Below are 19,431 nucleotides of genomic sequence, written 5' to 3'. Positions count from 1 at the left end.
AAGTGTTGTGGCAACTCTTATCAAATGCTTAAAGCACTTTCTTGCACAATTTTGTTTTTCACAGCTCAAAGTTCAAAAGCAAAAGCTTATCCAAACATCATGGATACAGTAGTAGTTTAGAATGTAATGTGAAAAACAGCCAATTCCAGCACAGAATGCAAAAGAAAATTGGACTCATTAAGGACTTCAGGGAAAAATAACGTCAAGGCTATTTAAATATGCACCTAAGGTTCCATTTGGAAGGAGTACAAATACAAATATGTAGAATGCAAAATCTTGTATTTTGTATTATTTTGTATAGATTTGTTCTGTACATATTTTGTATTTGTACTCCTTCCAAACTGAGCCTTGGAAGGAGTATAAATACAAATATGTAGAGTGCAAAATCTTGTATTTTATATTATTTCGTATATATTTGTATTTGTATTCCTTCCAAACTGAGGCTCAGTTCGAAAAGAATACAAATACAAATATGTATGGTACAAATATATACAAAATATAAGATTTTACACTCTACATATTTGTATTTGTACTCCTTCCAAACTGAGCCTAAACCACATACCCTCTATTTTCTTCCTCATTAAGAACTTCAAGTAAATTATCTAGGCTGCTGTACTGTATTGCAGTGACAATCCCGCCGGGAACCGATATGGTGACTCGGAGAAGGCCGTTATCCATCACCACCTGCAAATCAATGGCTTCAGCTGTTTGATTCTCAATACCAAATAGGCTTATGTACCAAACATAATATATACCAAATAGGCAAATATAGTGGCCTCATTTTAATTTCTTTTCAGTTTCTTTAAATCACTGTTTTCAAAACCGGATCAGACCGGACGGTCGGACCAGAAAAACCGGAAATCGGTCACCTGATCAGTTCCGTTTTCCTCCAAAACCACTTTTTCCCTTAAAACCATTGATTTTGGTCAGTAAACTGTTGAACCATCTGGTTAACCGTTCAAACCGTTTGAACAATTTTGACTGTTTTCCAATTTTTTAATTTTTTTTGTCAGAATGGGCCAGACTTTCGGGTTGAACGGTCAGACCGTTTGAACCGGTAACCGGACCCCTGACCAGTTCAGTCACCAGTTCGTTTTTAAAAACTATGCTTTTAATCATTCACTAAGCTGTGTTTGCTTTGAAAGAGAAGGTAGGGAACGGTAGAGAAACCTGTACAAGGTTTGTATAGGTTTCCTACCATTCCCTACTTTTTCTTTAAATTAAAAAACCAAACACAGCATAATGGAGAGAGTTTAGAACTTAGATAAATGAAATCATTTGGCTCTATTTGTTTGTTTGTGAAAAGTAAAATAGGAAGTAAAATGGTGTGCTTCTACCTTATATGCAATTGAATGGAGGTTAGGAAGGGGGTTATTTTTTTGGTGGTGAGGTAGGAAGCGAGATGATGTGATTCCTACTTTATATGAGAGAGAATTGTGGTAGGAGGAAGGTGTTACATATTTTGCACCAATTTTCAAAATACAAAGTTTATCCTATAAATAAAAACAAATGAGACAACAAGTACAAACTTCGTATCAGATAGGAGTGCAAATCAAGATTACATACGAACAAGTGCAAAACTGAACCGGGTGCAAAAATTTGTATCTGATTCAGATTTGCACTGTAATGAAAGGCAGCCTAACGATTAAATTGGTAGAAACAAAATGCATGAAATAGAATAGTAAACCGATTGATACATGACGATTATGTATGTAATGCAATTGAAGAGACAAATTTGATCCTTCTTTCTTTATCCTTCCTCGGTGCGGTCTGTCAAGAATCAAACAAAAAAAAAAAAGCTATTAAACTAATTAGAAATTTAAATTGAAAAAATAAAACATATTCTTCTATGACTATAAGTTAAGCAATGAAAAGATAACTTGTACATAGTGGGAATCACATATATGGGTGGGCCCACGGCCCACCAAGGTATTTTAGCCAGATTTCGTGTTTCAACTGGGATGGTCCTGGGCTTGGGCCTATTCAAATCCATGCCCTATGCTAGTTGCCACTTGCCAGGCCCCTTACGTTCATAGAATCAGAGATGATAAAACTCTACAAGGTCGAGGAGAATGAAATTTGAAAAACAACCTAGCAGTAGTCTTCATAGAACACTCGGAAAGCAAAAGCAAGAGAACTATCAATTCCAAGCAAAATTGCTTATGTCGCCTTAGAAATGTCTTCTCCATGCAGACAACCTAGGAAAGTGAAGCATTAGACTTCTTCGTTCTTCCTGCAGGATACGAGTATACTTGAAGAATAAATCAAAATGACGAAGTAAAAGTAAAAGAAAGAAAAAAGATTCAAACATAGAAAGAAGTTTATCAATTGGCCTGGATTGTTTGCGTGTGATTTCATTTGTATTTTGCTTTTGCCTTATTTTATTTGTTAGCATTGCATATGAAGCAAAATAAAATGAAGGATTAAAATTTTGCAACGTATCGACTCCTGAACCATTTTGACAAAATAAATAAAAGCGGTCAAAGATACAGGAAGTGAATCAGAATTTGCATTCTTGCCCTCTCATCCATTTATATTAGTTCAAATCAAATTGTATTGCAAACAAATGGAGCTCTGAATAACTCGGAAAACTGAATCAAACAAACATGATATAATAATGCCTGTTAGAAATTAACAGCTCCGGAGATAGATTTCAATGAGGAAAGCACATCTATTACCTTCAGAACTGAAATAATAGTAAATAGTAAATAGAAATAGGAACTCCTATAACCGAGTACAACCAAACAGATGAACTCTAGCATTAATTAGAGAACTTTGTGCTAGAGCTAAAGGACTACTACTGAACGTTTTAATTTGTTGAGTCAGTAGCAAATACCTTAGACAGGCGTGACTCTAGCTCACAGATTGGACGAACAACGTAACCGATTGCAGATAACAGTTGGGCGGCTCAAACAAGAGCTAGACGACGCTGCCGCCCAAAACCACTAGACAATGGTGGCTTTTTCTGCATGCGCTGATAGCTACCTTAATTAGGAGAGAAACGGTTGGTGGTGAGGACTGAGGAACTTTCCATTTGTACTGCTTGGGGTTGGGGGGAAGGGGGGGCGGTGCCTCTACCTATAACCAAGCTATAAACTATTCTTGGGTTGTCTTTTGGGGTCGCATTAACGTGTGCTTATTGGACGGACAAGGAGTTAATGGAGCGTTAAAGCAGAAATTCAGGGTTCATGGAATCAGTGTGTGTTTTTGGGTGTCATATGCAGCAGTGTAAAGGCATTTAAAATAGGGAATAAGAGTTTACATCTGCGCCCGATAGAGCGCGCCCCACAAATGCCCCACATGCATATTTGGGAACTTCTCCGGTACTTGTTAATGGAAGTAGGAATGGCAACGGGGCTGGGTGGAGATGGGGAGCCTCTCCCCATTCCCCTTCCCGCAAAATTCCCCCTTCCTGTCCTCTCTAATAGGGACAAGGCTATCCCCATCCCCGTGTCCCCACGGGGATCCCCATCCTGTGGGGATCTCCATTTTCCGTGATTTTTTATAATGTTAATCATTTTGTTTTTGTTTTTATTTTATTTAAAAAAATAAAAAAAATAATTAAAATTTATGATCCTATTATTAATATATAGATGTATGTGTGTATATGTACATATATAACATATGAATACATATATACATATATATTAGTGGGGATCCCACGGGGTGAGGATCGGGGTCCCTGCGGGGTGGGGAGTGCTCTCCTCTTCCCCGCTAGTGGGGATAAAAATTTCCCCATCCCCATCCCCATCCCCGCTCCATTTGGGGTGGATCCCCACGGTGATTGGAGAAATGGAGAAAATTGCCATCCCTGAATGGGAAATGTTTCCAATACACGGTTGGGATGTGCTATGGGGCATTTGTGGGGCATAGATGTGGATTTTTAAAATAAGGGCAATTTGCTAAGATCTTCTTAAAGTTTTTGACCATTGTCGAAACCTCCCTAAAGTTTAGTAACTACTATTACCTCCCTTGATAAATTTTCTAACACAGTTGCAATAGACCCCACTCTCTTATAAACCTCTAACAAGAGTCATGGAAATATCGTATACCTCTTTGGGTCTCTTTTCCAAAATTGATTTATTTTTCATATTTGTCCTTCATATCAATCACTCAAAGGTAAAGCCGCAACTTTATTAAACTCTCTTATTTTTTGTTTTACATAAAGTTTGTATTGTTTGTTATTTTTTTTATTTTTTATAAAAACCAGTTTTAATAGTAGTTGTGTGCATATTTTAGACATTTTTGTACCGCTTATTATTGTTAGAGGATTCTAAAAGAAGGTAAAAAAATTTGGGGGAGGTGACTGCAATTACCAAACTGTAAGGAAGGTTTCAGAAACTGTCAAAAACTTCAGCAGAGGTTTAGCAATTTGACACAGGAAATGACTTAAAAAGTACGTGACTCTTGTCTTGTTCATAAAGGCTACAGTCTGGTCTACAGAGCCACCATATATGCTTTCAACCCATGAAATTTATAGTCCTGACATGAAGGAGAATAAGTGGGTAACTCTCAAACTCTTGTTGCCTCCGTCACAATGCAACAATATATTTTAAAATGTGAAGTCGGTCTGCTTCTGGGAAGCATGTGATGGAGGTGGAAAAGCAAAGCAAACAGCTTTTGTGCTCTGAAACTGAAACCTTTTCTTTCTCCATTGCAATTGTTGTGGTATACACATGCTTAATGGTTTTCTTTTAGCACCCATAGAGCAAGAGGTTCCAATGAATCTCTGTCCAACTTTTCGCTTTATAAATTGTTTATTTATTTGACCTTTCACCAAGCATTTAGTGGGCATTTGTAACTTCAAAACTAGAGTATATTCTCTCTTAGTCATAACTAGTTCTGAGAATGCGCATCACTACATACAATATTAAGATCATATATAATATTGTCCTTTTCATTAAATTAATTTACATTTAATTGGCTTTTAATTCTATATAAAAAATTAAAGATCATTTGCATGGGATTGTAAAATCCAATATGGATTCAAAATTTTCTTTAAAATCTAGAAAGCGAAATCCCACAAAATCTGGATAACTGGGATCTAGTCATTAAGACAAAACTGGCCATTAAAATCTCATAATTTGATATTCCATAAGCCAGGCTAATAGAATTAATTATAATCCCTCAAAAGAATAGAAATTAATGTTTGGGGAATGCTAGAGTTTGACTTTCATACTTTTATAGAGTATGCAGCCTGGACTTGAGATCTCCCTCTCACAAGAATTCTATCCACGTCTACCCATAAAATACTATTTATGTGCAATGGGAATGTTTTTCCGTACGTAATAACATGTAAGAGGATGAGATGTTTCCCATGTGTGGATGTGACGTTATGTGGGTAGGTGTGGGTAGTGTTGTCATGGGCAGGAGTAGAAAATCCAGACTCTCTACATAGAGCTCTGGCTGTAGTGACGTAAGGCTATCCATTGAGGGGCCGGGGATACAATGGCGGAGTGTTTTTTTGGGAAACTAGTTTCAAGTTTATTTTTGAGATTTTCTTGTAGATCAAGAAGATAGTTTTGAACTTTATAAATCATCGTCCATGCCTTATCCCAACTATATGGGGTCCGTTACATGAATCCTGTTTTGTTACGCCATCACCCATGTCATATATTTTTGGGGGGTTAGAACTTGGAACCATTAAGGCTTCTCACTCATGTGACCCTTAAGGTTGCCCTATAAGATGTGATTATGTGAAAGATTTAGACTGTGTTTGGTTTGAAAGAAATGGTAAGAAAAGGAAAGGAAAAGTAGGGATACCAAGGTTTCCCTCCCAAACATAGACTTAATGGTTTTACATATGTAAGAGAGACTTCAACTCCCCCCATCTGGTTTGGTAGAATGTCTTGTTGTCTTCTTTTGTATTTCATGCTTTTTTTTCAATTTGTTATTTACTTTATTTATTACCATAAAAAAACTGCATAGAAGATATGAATGTTAAATCTCCTTGCCTTGGGACTGATGTCATATTCTCATTTTCATCTTTCTTAATCACCCTTCTTTTGTTTGCATCATAATGTGAATTTATGATATAAGTTGGCTATACACAAGTAAGGGTGTCAATGGACCGGTTTTGGATTGGACGGGTCCAATCCAAAATCAATTTGGATGGATTGGACGGATCATCAAGGCATATTGGGTTGGACCTGGTCCGTCCGTAACAAATTTATATTGGATTGGGTTGGATTAAGTCAATATCTGGTTCATTGATATAAAATAAGAATATATGTATCAATGGGCCGGATTTGAGTTGAAACCAATTTAAATCAAAATGAATTTAAATAGATTGGACGATCCAAACATTGAATTGGATCGGTCCAATTTGGTCCAAAACATTCATTGGATTGGACCTGATCCATTTATAATGGACTCACATTGAACTGTATTTGCATTGGACTGAATCGGGTTGAACCAAATACAGTCCAATTGACACCCCTATAAACAAGTAGCTTGACTGAATTTGTGAACAGAATAAAAAGAAAATGAGAGAAAGAGAGAGGGAGAGAGGTGGTATCCTATATCTAATATAAAATTCATAGCTTTAATTGTATTGCCTGCAGTGAGAAAATTATATATATAAACTGCACTATCACAGCAGCATATGTTACTAAGAACAGTATTATAACAAATAACATGCCGATTTTAACTGTAAGGCTTACTGCAAATTTCTAAATAACATATAACCATAAGAACTGTTCTGCTGAAGACAACCTTGGTTTTACTTGTGAGGATCGGAGGTAGAAGGCCCCTCCAATCGGATATAGTCATACATTAGCCCCTGGAAAGGACTGGAGCTTCTTGACTGGGTCAGGAAAATGGTGTTGTCTCCTTCCACAAGTCGGGTGCTTGGTACATCCACATTGTACAGCCTATAAAGTCCATGTATGCCATGTCGTGCAATCGAGTTGTCCTTCCCTATAAGCCCCGTTGTAAAGTGAGGGGGATTTGCTTTTGGATCATTGAATCGAACCTCAACACATGATCCATAAATTCAATTAGTCCATACTGAAGTGCAAGGAATGATCAATAAATTTTACTATGAGATTTGAATATATAGGAGATTGGATTAAGGTGGTGTTTGATTGCACTTTTGAGATGTTTGAGATTTAAAAACGTTGCTTTTCAGACACCACCTTCGTTTGGTATGCCCTCTTATTACTAGATCTGAAATCCAATTTCAGATTTTAATTCCTAAGAGGTGGAGTGGGTCCTTAATGCAGTCAAATGCAATTCAAAGGTGTGTAAAAGGCATTAGTGTCCTCAAAGAAATTTAAATATGACATGGTTTGCCCTTCACATAAGCTCGAAAATTAGGTCATTCGAACCTTCACTACGACCTAAATGAAACTCTAGTTGTAGCGGTGGTTCTCTCTCTCTCTCTCTCTCTCTCTCTCTCTCTCTATCTATCTATCTATCTTCTCGTCACCGCCGCTGGAACTTGCAGCGGCAACGGTTCTCTCTCTCTCTCTCTCCGCCTTGTCTTCTTGCCACCGTCGCTGTAGAGCTTGCAGCAACGGCGGTTCCCTCTCTTTCTCTCTCTCTCTCTATCTCTCTCTCCCTGTCTTCCTGTCACTGCCACTTGCAATGACGGTGGTTCTCTCTCTCTCTCCCTGTCTTCCCGTCACTACCACTTGCAACAACGGTGGTTCTCTCTCTCTCTCTCTTTCTCTCTCTTCCCCTTATCTTCCTGCCATCGCCACCGCCGCTACAAGTTGCAATGGCAGTTCAGTGAGTAATAATAATAATTATTAATTATAAATTATCTTTATTAATTATTAATTATTTTAATATTTTTTATTAATCATTAATTATTTTTTATTAATTTTACTTGTGTTATTTATTAATTATTAATTATTTTTATTAACTAGTAATTTTTAATTATCTCATTAATTTTTAAAAATTATTTAATTTTTATATGTGTAAATTATTAATTATAAATTATAAATTATAAATTATTTTAATAATTTTATAGTCATTAATTATTTTTTTAATTTTAATCATTTCATTTATTAATTAGTAATTTTTAATTATTAATTTATTATTTTTTATTTGTATTGTTTCAATATTATTTTGAGGTTAAAAATTATTTTTTATGAAATAATGCAAATTGAATTCAACATTTCCAAATAGTATGTTCTAGGGGTAAAATAGTAAAATCAGTGATATTCAAATGGTAAAGGATTGATGAACACAAACAAACTTGTGGATTCAGAGCCTCTAAAATGTAGAAAAGCACCAATGCTTCTTTTCAGATTTTAGACAAAAAAAAATCTTTTTAACTTTTCAGATATGAAATTTCAAATTTATCAAACACCACCTAAGATCATTTTAAAGATTTGATATATGAAAACAGAATGTCTGCTTTTCATGTTTGTAATATTTAAATAAGGAGAGTATTTTAGTCATTATGAGCCATCTATTGCATTTGTTCCACAAATGGGCCACCTCTTATCAAATGAGAAGGCCGGTATGGTTTGGATGTTAACCCAAACAAGATCCAACCTCTGAAAAGCAAGTTTTTAAGATATCAGACCCCATTTCAATGTTATCAAATGCCACTATATCTCCCATTCAGATCGAGATTGGAATTGGGGGTGTAATTGAGCTGAGCTAGGTTGAATATTGGGTTACTCAAGTTTGACTAGATTCAAAAGCTTAGGGGGTATTCTGTAGTGTGGATGAGAAATTGGTGGATGTGGATCGACCCACACCACACCCTATGGCAGAGACCAATCCACACCACACCACACCACACCACACCATAGAGTCGTTCTCTAGGTGTTCCACACCAATCTTTTTGATTCCATGTATCTCATATTCTGTAGTGTGGATGAGAAATTGGTGGATGTGGATCGACCCACACCACACCCTATGGCAGAGACCAATCCACACCACACCACACCACACCATAGTTCAAAATCGTTCTCTAGGTGTTCCACACCAATCTTTTTGATTCCATGTATCTCATATACATTTTGTGAATGATCTACATAGTCGATCATAAATGTTTAATTTTTGCATTTTATATGATAAATAAATTGAAAAAAAGGCATTGATAAATTAATATTAACCAATAAATATTAATTTTAATAAAAAGGTAGTAAAATAATTAAAAAAATATTATTTTATTGATAAAATATTAAAAAATATTTAAATAAATGAAAAAAAAGTGAAAAAGGAAAACCGCCAACTTGTGCTAGAATTAACATTAAAAATTATTATTTTATTGATAAAATATTTAAAAATTAAAATCTAAAACTTATTATTTCAAAATTTAAAATTTAAAATGAAAGAAAAATATGTAAAAGAGATGTATCGTATCAAAATAGAGTGTAGAAATGTTGTGGACTGGCCACATCCACGAGATATATGTATGGCCAAGATTTTGGGATGTGGATGGAAACGATCCACGATATATTGTGGACCGTCCCCATCCACAACCAACTGAACACGGTGGCTATCTTGTAGCATAGACCAAAATGGGCCCTCCACGAGATGACCACGAAACCAAACACCACATTAGAGCTTAAACTTTGCTTGAACTTAACTAGGTAACAAGTTTCCTACTCTGAACTAAACTTGACTCAATACTCGCAACCTCCTTGAGACAATTAAAAATAAATTAATATTAAAAACATTATAAATATTATTGATATTATAAATAAAAAATATATTAAAATTAATATTTTATTATAAGTTTGATTAAACTTGCAAGTTGCTCAAGCCTTATACTGTGAAACTTGAACTCGTCTCACTAACTACTTGACATGACTTGAGCTTGACTCGAACTCAATTGAATCTATTTCTAGTATTTAGCAAGCCGAACTCCAATAGTTGGCAAATAACTTGGATCATAATGGTATTGGTTTATTTAGTATACCTGTAACTCAGAAAACGTGGCTGATGCAAGTGCCACTCGCATTTTATAGGTTCCACCTTGGCTCACACTATCAAGTTTGAAAATAATTTGCCAAGTAGTTGCCTGGTATCCATCTTCTTTCTTCCTACAACACAACAAAAAATTAAGAAATAGCAAAAAGCATGGTTTTCAAAATCGGATCGGACTGGATAATCAGACCAGAAAAATCAAGAATTGATCAGGTGATCGAGTCCATTTTACCCCAGAACTGTTATTTTTCCAGAAACCATTGATTTGGTCAGCAAACCGTTAATCCGGGTGGTTGAACCATTCGAATTGTTCAAACCATCCGGACCATCCAACCGTTTTGACCACTTTTATTTTTTAAAGTTTTTTATAATTTATTTTTTAAATTTTTGTCAGAATGGGCTGTCTGTTCAGTTCAAACAGTTGGACCGTTCGACCCAGAAACCGGACCCCTGATCGGTTCATTGTCCGATTCAATTTTAAAAACCTTGGCAAAAAGAAACAAATTGTGATTGGGGTCAGAGGAACTAATTAGCATCACCTAGTAACTTGAGCAAAGAACCAATCTTTCCTATAATCATTAACGCCAACCCTGAAGATCAGATCTCCTTCTGGATACAATTCCACATACCGCTCCCACAATCCATACTGCCTAAACCTGTCACCCAAATTCAATTCAAAGGTTAATACCACAAATGAATACTTGATGGGGATGAATAAACACAAACAGAATGTGAGCAATCCAAGTCTTCAGTAATGGAGAAAATGGGGGCTCACTTGTCTGGATGATTGACGTAAAGTTTGTTCACATAGTTCGGATTAGGTTCTGGAACGTAGAACTCTGCAGCAGATCGATCAGGAATGCCTATCTCCCACAAGGTTGGGCCATCTCTTGGAGGTTTGTATACGAGGTCACCCAGATCGATATCAGACCCTACTTTGTATATTTTAATCGAATTAAGTTATGAAGGCATGATCAAGCTATATAGATATAAGAAAATGGGAATCTCAAACCTGAAGTGATGGTGAGAACAACATCATATTTGTAGTCTCCTATGAAACCAGGAACCCATGCATACAGATTATAATCTCCCTCACGTACATCTCTGATGCTGAAATACCCATCTGCACCAGCTCTAGTCCAGAATTGGTAGCCCTAATGACAAGAGAAACATTTAGGCCTCATTCGTTTTTCGGTAAATTATGCAGTTACTTAAGTAAGTTTTTCCTGAAAAACACTTATCTGGGTAAGTGTATTTACCTATGTTATTTTATTTCTCATATAAATAAGGTAATGACCATTTTATCCATAAAAATCCATTATCAAAAGGGGCAGTTTTGTTCTCATTCAAGTGCTGGCAATTTTCTCCTTAGGTGGGAACGTTATTTACCCACTTAAGAGATGGGTATCGCTTACCTGGGTAAATGATACCCAGGAAAATAAACTTTCCCTGATCCCTACATAAATCTGAAAAAAAAAAACATGAAATTCTTGGTCAATGAGAACCAAAATCCCATTGACCAACTTAATGCTTATGAAGATACGTCGATCATATAAAAAGAGTAGAGTTTCATAAGGAAAGTGATGGAATATTACCTTGCATTCTCTCTGCCATGATCCGACCTCTCCAGGCAAAGCCAAACCTACATAAGCAGACTCTGCAACTATGTCATCTTCACCCGCATACCTACACAAGTAGAATAGTGCGGTGAACAAATTAGATGGGATCAAATTTATAGGTAGAGTTGGAAAAATGAAAGAGGGTCGATCTCATCTGGTACCTGTCACGGACAAATAGTCTACCTCTAACAGTTCCTCGTTGTCCTGAAGAAGGGAAATCCTCTGAAGTTGGGAAACTGTATGGCCAGCTTTGGACTTCCATCAGCATCTACACAAATATATTGCATTAGCTTGTTTATCCTTCAAACATAAACATTTAAATGATGTCTGGGATAAACTATGGTGTCGTTTGATAAGTCGTTTTAGAAAGATCTTCCAGCAGCTTATGTGGTTAAGTGTCATATTAATCTTTAATTTGGGGTCTAACTTGTCTTTTAAATGTCACATCTTTTTGTCTTGCCAGCTTTTGATTACCAAATGAAAAAAAGACTGGAAATGCAACCTGTGTTTTTGCATCATCCCAGAGAGACAGTGGATCCTCTCCATTGAAGACTGAATTGAGATAAATAAAAACAGGCCCAAAAACCTTCTTCCACGCCTCTCCCTGTTGGAATTTTGGCACCAGATCCTGTCCAGTGTAATGAGAACTAAGAAACACCTGCAAATAGCAAATTGATTATGATAATCATCATAGCGAGTGTGAAGCAGAAAAGAATCTTAGACTTATTAGAGGGGTAAATTACAGATAATTCTGTACTTTAGGGTAATGACAGATAGGTACCCTGATCTTTCAATTACAATATTTGAGTACCCTGAACTCTCAAAAATAGACACTTAAATCCATCCGTCAGCTAAACATTACATAATACCAAAAATACTCTTCTTATGTATTTCTGAGATCATTCTTAGGTAATCGACAACATTCTCTAGTGCTGATTTTATTCCATAAAATGATTTTAAAAATACACGAGAAGGGTATTTTTAATATTATGTAATATTTAAGTGACGGAATACTAACAAGTGGACCTAAATATCTCTTTTTTAAAAATTCAGGATACTCAAATATTGCAATTGAAAGTTTAGAGTACCCATCCGTCACTATCCTTACTCTTTTTTGGTAGAAATAATTTATCCTTACTAGAGTAATAAAATACTTACAGCAAGGGTAGTAGGACCCACATGAGATGTGAGATTCTGCTTTAGCGGCCCACCTGTTCTGAACTCATCACTTGGTGTGATCTGCCAGAAGCCCACTGGAGGATCAAAGCATATCCATCCATGGACCTTGTTATCCTTGTCCTCACATGAATACTGGTACTTGTCATCCACCTGTAGCATGCTTACACCATTACAATGAATAAGAGAGAGAGAGAGAGAAAGAGAGAGATAACCTCTCCTTTGAGTTGTGGTTCTATTGGATTTGTTAAGAGAACTGCTTCGGGGTAGGCTAGGGGTTGGCATCGTCCTCGTAAACGGTCGTCTGGGTGAGGCATGAACCTTTGCCTATTGTCTGCCATCGCCATATAATGGAACCTGCATACCATGTGTCGAGTTGTTACTGGTTACCAATTGGTGGTCATTGTGCTGGGCTTGTGTGTAAGTTATAAACCCAATGGGCCTCTACAGGTGGGCTACCTGGCCTTGTGTGTTTAGGCTGTGTTTGATTGTAGTGCAAATTTATTTGTATTAATACAAATGCATGGGAGTGCAAATGTAAAAAATGTAAATTTTTATTTTGGATTTTATTTTATTCTACTTTATGTCTTAATTTACTTAATTTGTACTATAATAAAACAAAATAAGCTAAAATTTGAAATTAAAATAAGTCAGAATTTACACTCAAAGCATTTGCACTGCCATGGGTTTGCATCAGTATAAATTTATTTGCATTGCAACCATTCACAGCTTTAAGGACAAATCTCAGCACAGTCCAAATCCAGCCCATTAACATCATTAGAAAAGAGGAGATCAGGAGACAAGGATAAACAACCAGGTTAAGAGGGAAATAGGTGTGCATTAATTGCTCACTTGTCTTTTCTAAGCTTGAAAGCAATCCTGGTTTCGCCTAAGCTGAACTCAGGCCATTCTTTCAAGTGTTCATAAATGGCATAAGAGTAGAAGCCAGAGCAACCGCGCAACATTATAAACCTGCAAAAATTTGAAATACAAAAATTGTTGTTACTTTTGCCAGTAATACCATTAACCATTGATTTTCAGAATGAGGATAGTATTTGAGAACATAGTCATAAACCTTTTATCTATGTTCAGAGGGATGATTTTATCCTGGAGCGACGGATCCCATGTTCTTGTGAAGGAGAGCTCCACTTGGTCCTCATCTTGCTTTACAACCCTAAAACTTGTCCCCTTTATCCTGTAGAAGAATCAAGCAATCTTTAGATGTCTGTTTGGTTACAAAGAACCACAGTTGATAAATTCTTTAGTTTTAGGTTGAAATGGTTATGGACTTTTTGATATTTAGTCTTAAAATAATGGTAAATAGGTCCATAAAAGAATATTAAAATCTTAATAGAAAAAATTGCATTCAGAAATTTCACAAATATGAGATTTTACCTTATACTAAAACTTAATTAATTATAATGTGGGTGATAAGAATCAAATGCTAAACCACTTGGAGAAAGTGGCTTTGATACCAACTCAAATAACCATTCAACCTAAAAGCTAGGAATGGGATTGAGATTTCTAGCCCCATTGGAGTATTAGGGCGGGGGTGGGTTTTCTGTGTTTGGGGTTGAGAATGGGGCATGCAAAACCTAGCCCTGTTCCACTCCGTTACCATTCCTAGCTGCTCGTTTTGCCTTTGGATGGGCCGCAGGACCGACCAACAAACAATATGACCCAATCAAACTGGGTGCCATGTGGCCCATGGTTTCACATAAGTATTTTATCTTTTAGTTGGGTTTGGTCTTGATTCAGACTTCACAGAGACAAAGGTACAACCCAAACCCACCCTAGATAGCCAGGTCGAAGCTTCAATCATGTACAGAAACACACATTCATACAAAGTAAGAATCACTTGGGTTGAATCAGTACTAATCCTACCATGAACCTAGACTCTGTAAATCAAGTAACTTATCAGCTGCTCTAGGTTTGGTCTAGACAAGTCAGATTTGTAGCCATGGATGTTGGTAATCTCTATATTGTTTTTCCTTTTGTTCCTTTTTGTTATATATTGATTGATCTCATTATTCCTTTTATATTTATCAGAGATAGAGAGTGAAATAGAACTCGGGGGAGGGGTGTGAGGACTTACACATCAAATTTTCCGGAAACATTTGCTCCGTTCCAAACAACATCCCAGTACCTATGCAAGTATGGATTCAATTTATAGCAAGTCAATTAAATGATTCATTTCATTTTCATAAACATTTATATAACAAAATCATGGGTTTCTAGCAAAAGTCCAATTGTTGTAATTTTCCCACTCGAATGAAGTAAATATTCAACTGGATTTCAATATATATTATGAGGTGTTCAGAACACTAAATTTGTATGTAACAATGTATACAAAGAAAACTTGACAGTTTTAAAATTTGATGAGCCAACTAGAAATTTGGCTGAGTTGATCACTCAAAAATTAAAAAATTCAAACCCAACCACTCGGAATACTATTAATATATATATATATGTAACTTTTACATATTAAACATATATTAACTGGAGTTATAAGAATCAATGATCAAGATATCCATATGATACACCCCGTTGCAGTGGACCCTGAAATGCATGGATACACTGATACAAAAGAAAAAATGAAAAAATAGAGAATATCGTTTTGATGCTTATTGATAAGTTGGTAAATGGTAATCTGGGTCTTGTGAAATAGCTGATTGAAGCTGAGCTAGGGGCAGTTCTTGAAGCACTCTCTTGTGCTAAGGATCAAGGATGAAAATGCTTAGTAGTATTTGACTTTTTTTTTTATACTTAAAAGATTGTGATTAGACCTGTTCACGGACCAAGTTTTGTCTCTATATTAATAGAACATTCAGGCTGGAGCCCGATCTCAAGTAGAAATTTAGAAACAGATTTTTTTCATTCAATAAAAGTGTTTATTTATATTAAAATCCCCCAAAACAAAAAATAATAAAAGATCTCACTATTACATAAAAAAGAGGAGAAACAAAGAAAAAATAATGTATATATTTTTATTAGTAAAATATTTTTTTATTATATAATATATATTATCAAGTCGGATTTGGACTCGACCAGAGAGAAAACCGGAGCCTGGATCGAAAATAGGTTGGGCCTTGTGTTTTAAGCCTAAGCCCGAGCCCGTGGGCCTAAAGTCATGTCCAAGCCCTATTTAGAAGGCTGAGCTACTCGGTCCATGAACAGGTCTAATTGTAATTAATACTCTTCGGTGTAGGAAGTGCAAGGTACATGTGAAAATTGCCCTTTCAATTCTTAAATCTCCCTAAGTGTCATTGATTTCAAATTCATTTATTTTTTCTCTCAATTTTCCAAATTCATCCTGTCCCAAACCCGTCATCACATAAGTGAAACGTGATGTCCCTATTAAACAGAAATGGTGTGGTAGGCTAGTGGTGAAGACACCTATAATGGGATAGAGAAAAGAAAAATGATTTCAATCTCTCTTAACCCTTTTTGCTCTATATATTATTACTTTTACAACATACAATATACATTTATTAGGCTTGAATATGATACAAAAAGAACTTATAACCAATCAACTATTTTTATTAAAGTGATAATAAATTAGATATTTTTATTAAAATTCACGATGATTTTTGATTGGTCAAAGCTCTTTCAATATTATGTCTTTCTGACATTATAGGTTTTCTCATACTTAATAGTATATATACAAGTTTGTAATCAGGTAATAGGAATAGGTACTTAAGTTAAATATAATCGGGTTCAGGTATTGAGTACCATAAGGACAAAACCCAAACCTTATAGGGTTTGATTGATGGGTCCTATTAGGGTCAAGACAGATTGAGTATCCAAAAATTCTCACAAAATAATAATAATAAGGAAATTAACTTTAATATTACAAGCAATATAATTCAATCCATAGACTACCTCAAGGGCCCAGACTGTTACTCTAATTGAGAAGAAATGCCAGATTAAACTCCCGAGATAAATAAAAGTGAAAAAGGAAGAAGCAAACATAGATAAGTAGAACTATATACCCTCTGTTATCTTCTTCGTTATGAACTTCAAGTAAATTGTCAATGCCATTGTATCGTATTCCAGTAACAATTCCCTCAGGATTTGATAGGGTGACTTGGAGGATTCCATTGTCCATCACCACCTACAAAATTGATGTCCCAACAATGTGAACAAACCTATTCGATGAAAATCCCCAATAAAATCATCTAGGCAATAAAGAGAAGATTAAGTACATGTCGATCTTGTATTTGCAGTTGCACCGCGATTGGTGCCATTATTTTGGGATCCTTGCTTGATAGCTAGCTCTGTTAACTCGGCTTTCCACAGTTCTATTTGCCATAAATCGGCAATTTCAATATATATACAAGTTCTTAAAGCTTTTCTGCTTCCTTAGAAAAATTAAAAACTAGGTGACCTCCAATAGAAGAGATTCTTAACTTCTGAAAAAAGGAAATTTCGGATTGACCGACCACCTTTCAAAGAAAACTTTCTATATCTAATTCTAAGTAGCCAAATTTTCAAGCCTTATAAACCAAGCGCTGTCTCTCCCCTCGCTCAAGCTTCAACCTTCACCCTTGCTTTGCCGACATTCTTACTCCGTCTACACACATTCTCTCTCTATCTCTAAGCTTATCCCTTTACTTAGTCGCCATTCCTTTCTCCACTTATCTCCTGTAGTGCTGTGGCGGTAGTTAATAATGGGAGTTATCCAAGAATGACCAAGTCAACTGTCGGTTCTTTATCATCATTAGTGATCGAAGGATTTTTTTGAGCCTATAGATTGAGTTTATGAAAAAAAAAAAAAAAAAAACACGGAGGGGAAGTTAGGCTCTGTATCTGTTTACCGTGTAAATCTGAATCAGATACATATTTTGAATCCTGTTCGGTTTTGTATCTGTTTGGTTGTAACTATGATTTGCACTCTTTAACGGATGAAATTTGCAGCTTTTGTCTTATCTGCACTCATTGACAGTATAAATTTTGCTCCCAAAGTGATACAGAATTTGCATTACCTTCCTCCTACCTGACTACCTATATTTTCTCTCAAATGAAGTGGGACCAAATCACCTTGCTTCTTACCCATTCAAAAACAAATGACCCTCTTTCTATATATTTTATTTCTCACAACAAAGAAAATAAAGCCAAATTTGATATCGGATTCGGTTCACCCCTGGTCTGATCTTCGAATCGGATCGAATCCTATGATCCGATCAGAAATCAGATTGGATTCGGATCACCACTATCCGATCCAATGTGTTATATATTTATATATATATATGTTAGTTATTTATTTATAAATATATTATTTATATTGTATTTTTATAAATTTGTTATAATATTTATTTTTTATAAAAACATATATATATGATGAAAATAATAAAAAAGTACTTGTATTTTTGTTTTCTCTTTATTTAAATTGGTATATATTTTTTCAATAATTTATTATTTTTTAAAGTAAACAAGTCAGATTAAATCATATATGAAGATCCGAAGATCCAATAGGATTCAAATCGAATTCTATCAGATCCAATCGGATCAGTTACGACATGAACAATATCGGATCAGATTCGAATATACCCTGATTTGAATTCGGTTCAATCCATTTGCATTCCTAGGCCCGAGCCCGGCCCAACTATATACATTTATACATTCATATGTTTGTATATATAAATGTTGCATACATATTTACATATATATATAAATATATGTATATATATTTGCATAAATACATTTATATATGTTTAATTTTAGAGTGGGTTCATTGACCAACCCAAACTCAAGGCTTGGGACCAAACCCAACCCAAGTGTATCAAATTATAGTGTGGGCTGGGTTCGAGTTGGGAACATCGGGCTTAGTCCGAGCTTGGGCCTTAAGCCCAAGTTTTAGGGTCGGGCCTGGGTTGACCATAAACCCAGCCCAACCCTCCCGACTTGCACCCCCTACATGCTATGAGTCTAGCACCAGAAGCTTGGGGTCCAATCACACCATTATATTGATTTTTTAGGTGTTTGGCATTGATGTCATTGCTTCAGAGATGTTTATGAGAAAACATTGTTGTATGCATGAGTGTCTGTTGCATCGTTTTCTCAGAAAATGACTTTTTTTTTTTTTATTATTTGGCATCGATGCTGCTATATAGGTTGTTTTCTGGGAAAACAACATTGATTTTGTTTAGTATCAGTGTTGTATAACCGTTTTAAGCATTGGTCTACATTATCCAATGCCTAAGATGATGAGCAAGGTTTAGCTGAATACTTTAGCTTTTTAGCAAGATGTGGAGCCAATGATAAGGTTCCATGCCAATATTTAAATACATGGGGCCCGCATCTTTATAGTGGGCCCCATGAATTTATTACTGGCGTGAAACCTCATCATTGGTTCCATAGCCTACTGAACAACTAAAGCGTTTAGTTAATCCGAATTCCAAGATAATGCCACATTGATGCCATGTTATTGCACCACTGCTAGCAACATGCCATTTACTGAGAAAATATTGAATTTGACATTTCTTCATCACTTTCTTGATTGGTGTGATTGGGAGCAACATTTTTTCTAGAAAAATGATACCAAATAAGAAACCGTTTTTTAAAACACCACTTTTTCTTACATGTACGACATGATGCCAAACACTGCCAATATTGTTACACTATGATATCACCCATGACATGGAGATACCGGCACTTAGATCAGCCTCTGCTTCAATAGGACTATAATTTTTTTTTTCTCATTTTGAAAAATATTCTTACTATGGGCCCACCAAATAAACCACAT

The 19,431-nt window shown here is 35.6% G+C and overlaps 1 protein-coding gene across 2 annotated transcripts; it reads right to left on the bottom strand.

Moving 5' to 3' along the window:
* Positions 1 to 6,548: 6,548 nt before the first annotated feature.
* LOC104588462 (uncharacterized) lies at positions 6,549 to 17,383 on the bottom strand. Of its 2 annotated transcripts, XM_010246404.3 has the most exons (15): positions 16,892 to 17,381; positions 16,679 to 16,800; positions 14,782 to 14,832; positions 13,762 to 13,881; positions 13,539 to 13,658; positions 12,902 to 13,043; positions 12,669 to 12,839; positions 12,013 to 12,168; positions 11,672 to 11,778; positions 11,487 to 11,577; positions 10,904 to 11,045; positions 10,667 to 10,823; positions 10,431 to 10,547; positions 9,884 to 10,007; positions 6,549 to 6,973 (listed from the first exon to the last, which is right to left on the bottom strand). In XM_010246404.3, exons 1-15 carry the CDS (start codon positions 16,931 to 16,933, stop codon positions 6,722 to 6,724), a joined length of 1,914 nt encoding a protein of 637 aa, XP_010244706.1. In that variant the 5' UTR covers positions 16,934 to 17,381; the 3' UTR covers positions 6,549 to 6,721. The 2 variants fall into 2 exon arrangements, with proteins under 2 accessions (XP_010244706.1, XP_088752613.1); XM_088896487.1 differs by lacking the exons at positions 6,549 to 6,973; positions 9,884 to 10,007 and having other exon boundaries at positions 10,427 to 10,547; positions 16,892 to 17,383.
* Positions 17,384 to 19,431: the final 2,048 nt, after the last annotated feature.

The sequence above is a fragment of the Nelumbo nucifera genome, chromosome 1 (genome assembly GCF_055504915.1).
Source record: "Nelumbo nucifera cultivar China Antique chromosome 1, China Antique-T2T, whole genome shotgun sequence".
In the NCBI taxonomy this organism is placed as follows: Eukaryota; Viridiplantae; Streptophyta; class Magnoliopsida; order Proteales; family Nelumbonaceae; genus Nelumbo; species Nelumbo nucifera.
This window is presented reverse-complemented; position numbering and strand designations above follow the sequence as displayed.